This window comes from Octodon degus, unplaced genomic scaffold (genome assembly GCF_000260255.1).
Source record: "Octodon degus isolate 3935 unplaced genomic scaffold, OctDeg1.0 scaffold00067, whole genome shotgun sequence".
Taxonomy (NCBI): Eukaryota; Metazoa; Chordata; class Mammalia; order Rodentia; family Octodontidae; genus Octodon; species Octodon degus.
Window position 1 is genome coordinate 2,629,017 of NW_004524643.1, and position 6,774 is coordinate 2,635,790.

The window sequence follows — 6,774 nt, forward strand, 5'->3', positions numbered from 1 at the left end:
AAAAAAAAAGGCTGGCCAAATAGCTTAGCAGATTAAAGCACCTGCAAGCAGGTACAGGGGCCTGGTGTTTGATCCCCTGGCCTGCTGTGCTGGCCCTGCCCCTGGGGCATGCTGAGATGGCAATTGAGACTGAGAGTGGTGGCACACACCTGTAATCCCAGCTCTTGAGAGGCTGTAAACAGGCAGATTACTAGGAGTCTGATCCAGTAGTGAGACCCTGAACACCCTGTAGACCCTTCTCTGAAATACAAAAAATTCCTCAAAAACAAAAACAAAAAACCCCTCCAAATTTCTTTTGACCCAGCTATACCTCATCTGGGTATCTTCCCCAAAGAGTTACAGACATATTACAGTGACACATGCATACTCATGTTTACAGAAGTACTACTCAGAACTGCTAAGTCCTGGAAGTAGCCTATAGGCCCATTAACAGACAAATGAATAGAGAAAACGTGGTGAGGTAGTGCACAGCTGAGTGCTACTCTGTCATAAAGAAGGATTAATTTGAGCCATTCGTAGGAAATGGATGCACTTTAAGACCACAATGCTAGGAGAAATAAATCAGATGCAGACATGGCTTCTCTTAAATGAGAAACCCAATATATATATAATTTAAAGAGAAAAATAAAAACAGATACATGTTAGGATACAGTAAGGTAGACTTTGTTCTCAGGTTCTGGAGGGAAAGGGGAAGGAGAGACAGGGAGGAGAAGTAAAAATAATTAAGATGTGCTATGTATGTATACCGAATCTCCAAGATGATTTAATTATTATGTATTGCAAACATTAACTAACCTCCAAGATAAATAGCCTATGTTCCACTGAATTTATTTTTAAAAATAAAAAAATGGGTTTATTATAATTCTTATTAAAATAAGTCTGCATAGATGATTTCACTTGCTACTCTTCTCTGTGAGTTTATGCCTCAGAAACTGCTTCATGCGGGTGACGTGAATCTGCTGATGCCTCTCTGGGTTCTGTTCCCACGTGCTCTTTGACTATAAACAGCTCATTATATGAGTTATAATTTTAACAGTTACTGATGTCCTTTTTCTTTTTTTTTTTTTTTTATATACAAAGACCCTAAAAGAAAGTCAAATGCTCTATTTAGTTTTCAAATGAATTATCAGGGATATGATTTCAATGCAGGGGTAAAAATTGGTTGTGTGTGCGTGCGTGCGTGTGTGTGTGTGTGTGTGTGTGTATGTTTGAGATAGGGTCTCACTATGTAGCCCAGACTGGCCTTGAATATCGATTCTCCAGCCTCAGCCTCCTGAGTCCTGGGATTATAGGTGTGCACTACCAGGCCTGGCTTGGTTGTATGCTCTTACCAAGATAAAATGAAAGCCTCCAGTAAAGATAATTAAGAACCTTTCAAGTGAAATCTTGACAAGACAATGAATTTTATTATATTCAAACTGGATATGCAAAAGAATAATTTTTCAGAAAATGTAGAACTACCAAAGGATTTTGTTTAGGGCTGGCCAAATAGTTCAGTGGATTAAAGTGTCTGCAAGCAGGTGCAAGGGCCTGAATTCAATTTGGCCCTTGGGGCATGCTGAGACATAACTGAGACTGGGGCATGGTGGTGCAAGCCTATAATTGCAGCTCTTGGAGGCTGTAAATAGGCAGATCACTAGGAGTCTGATCTAGTAGTAAGACCCTGAACACCCTGTAGACCCGTCCCTAAAATACAAAAAAAAAAAAAAAAAAAAAACGGCCAGGGAGATAGTTCAGTTGAATAAACACTTGCCTGGCAAGTGCAAAAGCCTGAGTTCAATCCCCTGTTTTGAAAAAAAAAAAAAAAAATGTTTTTGCTAAAGATTTTTACAAGTGGAAGAAAAGCACTGTACTTGAGCCCTCAACAGATTCCTAGCAATCCTACATAGGATATTCTAACTGGTTTTGATTAAGGTTAGTGAGAGCATGAATAAGACTTGGGTCAAAGTTTTATTAATTAAAAAATTAAATTAATTAATTGGTAATACATATATAGAATGTATACTACATTCAGAGATAAATTATGCTTGTGTTAGCTACTGGAGACATGAGGACTAGTATTCCCAATATTCTTCAGTCTAAGTAGAAGATAATAGACACATACAAATAAATATACTATGATAATTTTATAGGTGCCAAATAAGTCAGTACATGACTTATTGGAATACAAATGAAGGAGGTTAGGAAAAGTTTTAAAGATTACGTAAGTTTATACAATAAAATAACATACAGTACTTAGAAAAGTACAAATAAATACCTATTAATTATTTTTAGTAGTGGTGGTATGTGGGAACAGGAAATTGAACAATGAGCAAAATAATAAGTACCTTCAGGAGGAATTTAAATGCTTTCATCTATATAGAAGCAAGAAGAGGTTCTTGTTCCTCTCCCTGGCCTTGGTTAAGCTTTCTTTTTCAGAAACAACAGTCTCTAACTTTTCCTTCATCTATGTGCCAAAAGGATGTGAATGAAAAGGCCAATATTTAAAGAGAATATACTGTTAGCTACAGAGTTTAAAGGTAAGCTTAATTTGGTTACTAGTGCTTCCAGCTGCTGCTCAGAAAGATGGACTAAAATTATTCAGGAGCTCTTTCTTCTTTTATCTTATTTTATGTATTTGGTACAGGGTCTCACTGTGCAGCCTAGACTTTAAGTGATTGTCCTGTTTTTAGCCTCCCCAGTGCTGGGATTACAGGCATGAGCCACCATGGCTGGTCTTGGTAGCTGGCTCATTGCCCCCTGGGGAAGGGGCCGGTGAGCATGTGGTGCCAGGGATTGAGCCCCTGTCCCTTTGCTTCCCTAAACAGGTGCTTAGTCTGCTGAGTCATCTCTCTGGCCCTAAGAGGTCTTTTTTTTTTTTTTTTTTTTTTTTGGTGGAACCAGGGATTGAACTCAGGCCTTGTGTTTGTCAGGCAAGCGCTTATTCTACTGAGCCATCTCCCCGGCCCTAGAGGTCTTTTCTTTAACAAGCCAACTGAAGAAATCGAAAGCATTGCCTTCTGGGTGTGTACATGTGTGTGTGTGTATGCACATGTGCAAGTGTGGTGGGAGAGGGGAATGGAAAATCACTGATAATGGCATGGGATTTTTAGGGTGATATACGTTTACAGGTCTTTTGCGTATATGCATATGTGTCTGTGTATGTGTGGTGGGGCAGGTGAATGGAAAGTCATTGTTAATCAGTATAAAATTTTTTTGTGGGGTGATATGCATTTTTTATGTACAAAGATCCTTAAATGTTCTAAATTTGTGAGAATTGGTGTACAACTCTGAATATACTAAAATTTACTGAATTATACATTTTCAAAAGATGAACTATGCCAGGCATGGTGGCACATGCCTGTAAGCTTAGCTGAGGAAAGAGGATCTCTGGGAGTTCAAAGCCAGTCTGAGCTACATAGTGAGCTCAAGTAATACCCTGTATTAAAAATAATAGGTGAACTATGTGATACATAATATAGTTCAATTGAACTTTTTAAAAAAATTCAAGCGATTAATAGAATAAAAACAAAAAAAACAGGCACATGCCTACTTGACCTTTTCAGAAGACCCAGTTCTATTTTTGGCTCCTGAGAACATTTCCATCTTTCTTTCCAATAGATACTTGTGAAATCCTTGTATTTCAAAGAGGCCCACTGTTACATCTGGCATGCCAGAATCAGTTCATCTATACTCTAGGGCTGTAGTGGAGATGAAACAAAGCTGGAAATGTCAACCTTGCTTTTCCTGTGCCAATTTAGCCTTCACTTTGAAAGCCAGGTGCCATCTAATTCTCAAGCTCAAAACTGAGCAAATCTCCACCAAGAGGGATCTGAAATTGATGCGCTGGGAAGACAGAAGCAGTCTAGAGGACTCTCACTGGGTTGGACCAGACACCTGCTAGCCTTTTGTTAAGACTGTAGAATTGGGGCTGGTGAGATGGCTCAGTGGTCTAAAGCACCTACTTAGAACAAGCTAAGCAAATCAGAGGGACCACGGTTCAATCCCCCAGCGCCACATGCCAGCCAGCCCCGCCCCCGGGTGGGCTGAGCTGGCCACACACACACACACACACACACACACAAATAAATAAAAAATTAAAAAAAAAAAAAAAAAAGACTGTAGAATTAACACAGTAATTTCAGCCCCATGAGTTTGCTTGGCTGGGGCTGATTATTTCTCTGGGATCAGGCTCTTTCTATTGTGTTCCAGGCATACGTAGGGCCCTCTCAAATTGGATCATTCACATGTAGGCTTTCAGTCTGTGCCAATACCTAGAGATTTTTGCTGTTCTACCCTAGTCTAAATCTCAGAGAGTAAGTCTATGTTTGGTCATTTTCTTTTGGAATTTGGAGTGCAAACTGCCTTAATCGGGGGCTAGCCCAAGAGTCAGGTTAGCAGTCCTACATTTAGAAATCTACTGGTTCTTTTTTGTCTTCATTTGCAGGAGTCTAATAACAAGATTTCAGTAATTCTATGACTAAGTTATGACAGGAAAGTACCTGAGACAGTACTGAAATGCTCAATAAATGATAATGCTTTTCTTTCCTTCTGATCAATTAATTTACACCTTTTGTACTAACCTGGTGTACACAGTCTAAAAACTGCAAGAAGACTGGAGCGAAACCACTACCCTGAGAGTTGAAGGTCAAGCTGCTTCGCTGACTGAATTTATGACCAAAGGAGAGCCATTCTTTTTCAACCAACATCCGGAAGCCTTCAAGTGTCCTATAAAAGGGGTCGCTGAGTAACTGCACCAAGGAGGTCACCTAAGGCGGAAACAAGATAGATACTTCATTAATTTCAATTGTGAAAAGGTTCTGTTGCTTAAATAAAAACATTTGCTTTTAGTGATGGCTAATTCACAAGTGAAGTTACCTGGACAGTAAATGTATACACTAACTCTTCCAGGATGGCAAGCAAATGGATTCTGCAAACTTTCCAATAAAAACTAAAATTCCTTTTGGGTGCAAGTTTTCTTTCTTTCTTTTTTTTTTGCGGAACGGGGATTGAACTCAGTGTTTGCCAGGGAAGCGCTTATTCCACTGAGCCATCTCCCCGGCACCTACAAGTTTTCTTTCAGAGAGTTAATATTTTCAATCCTTGACTGGTCAGTTTGCTGATGGTGGTCTTTCTTGATAAATGAGGTCAGGGGATGAGTTCTAATGTATTCTACTTTTTGGCAGGCCTAGATTAAGGTGTTAATGTAGTTTGCATTCATATAAAATGTTAATGTAGTTTATATTGATACTTTCCCTTTCATTGAGATAAAACCCATCAGGGAAAGTCCACATCCCACACTGCTGATGAAAGGCTCCATCTGCAAACTTATATGGTTATCTGTATATGTGGGAATCTGATGCCCTGAGCCAGAGTTCTAGGCTTTAAGGGGCTGACGGCTCAAGCCCAGAGCTTCCTCATGGATATCAAGAGGTATTTATTTATTTTTAAATATTTATTTATTTGTGTGTGTGTGTGTGTGTGTGTGTGTGTGTGGCCAGCTCAGCCCACCGGGGGGCGGGGGTGGCTGGCATGTGGTGTTGGGGGATTGAACAGCGGTCCCTGTGCTTTGCTTAGCTTGTTCTAAGTAGGTGCTTTAGACCACTGAGCCATCTCACCAGCCCCTCAAGAGGTATTTAACACAGGACTTTTTTTGTCTATAAACACTACTCACTATACAAAAGAATCATCCACAAAATTAAAAATAAAGCTAAAGGAAAACACAAATATAAAATAAAACCAAATATCTCAAAATGTATGTAACAGTTTACTTGTGCAGTGATATCCCAGCCTTCTTCTAAACAGACCAAGACTGAGGAACCATTCTCGAGTACTTCTGCAACCACCACAGCCAGCTGCATTACCCTGTGGAGCTAAGAGATGGGAAAGGAGGTCAGGATTAATTAGACAAGCACTTTCTGCGCACAGAGAATAGATACTTGCTATTATCAGTCTTGGATAATCAAACAAGTTAATGATGAAACTCTTGTAAAGAGAATCACATAATGTTTTAAATACTTAAGTTTTTGTCATTTCAAAATTAAACAATGACACATTTTAAAGGTAGATATGTACATTTCAAAACAATGTGTTCAAGTCATATATAATAAAATATAATGACCTTATATGATTTCTCAAAAAAGCAGAGGGTTATCATTCCATGAAGTAGAAAAGAAATTTAAAGTGTCCTCAATATAGTTACAGGACTTAAAATTTGCTTTTCCATGATGTAGTATATTCTATTTTAGATACTCTCAATTTTTCTAAAATTAATGTGACATTTGTATCAAGTGAATATACAAAAAAGCAATGCACTGTGTACTTTAATTTTTAAAAACTTTTGAGTTAGGGTCTCACTATGTAGTCCAGCCTGGCCTTGATCCTTTCTCAGCCTCTAAAGCACTGAGATTGTAAGTAGAAGCTACTATTCTTGTTTGCACTGTATACTTCCTTTTCTTCTCCTCCCCGGACCCCATCCTTTTTTATCTTTTTGAGACAGGGTTTCACTTTGCAGTTCAGGATGGCCTTGAACTCATTTTGTAGCCCAAGGTGGCCTCAAACTTGCAGCAATCCTGATGCCTCAACCTCCCAAGTGCTGGTATTGCAGGCAGTGCCACCACGCCCAGCTGCTCTGTCTCATTTTTTTTTTTAATTTTATTTATTTATTTGTGTGTGTGTGTGTGTGGCCAGCTCAGTCCACCAGGGGGCGGGGCTGGCTGGCATGTGGTGCTGGGGGATTGAACCGTGGTCCCTGGGCTTTGCTAAGCTTGTTCTAAGTAGGTGCTTTAGACCACT

General features: G+C 39.3%; 1 protein-coding gene across 2 annotated transcripts in view; it reads right to left on the bottom strand.

Moving 5' to 3' along the window:
* The window catches only part of Sbf2 (SET binding factor 2), a 508,807-nt gene that overhangs the window by 32,029 nt on the left and 470,004 nt on the right, over positions 1-6,774 (bottom strand). For both annotated transcript variants that reach the window (XM_004634868.2, XM_023719341.1), the window contains exons 31-32: positions 5,751-5,852; positions 4,563-4,748 (exon numbers count right to left, since the gene is read on the bottom strand). In XM_004634868.2, the coding sequence (XP_004634925.1) occupies positions 4,563-4,748; positions 5,751-5,852 (288 nt within the window). The remainder of the gene's footprint in view (positions 1-4,562; positions 4,749-5,750; positions 5,853-6,774) is intronic.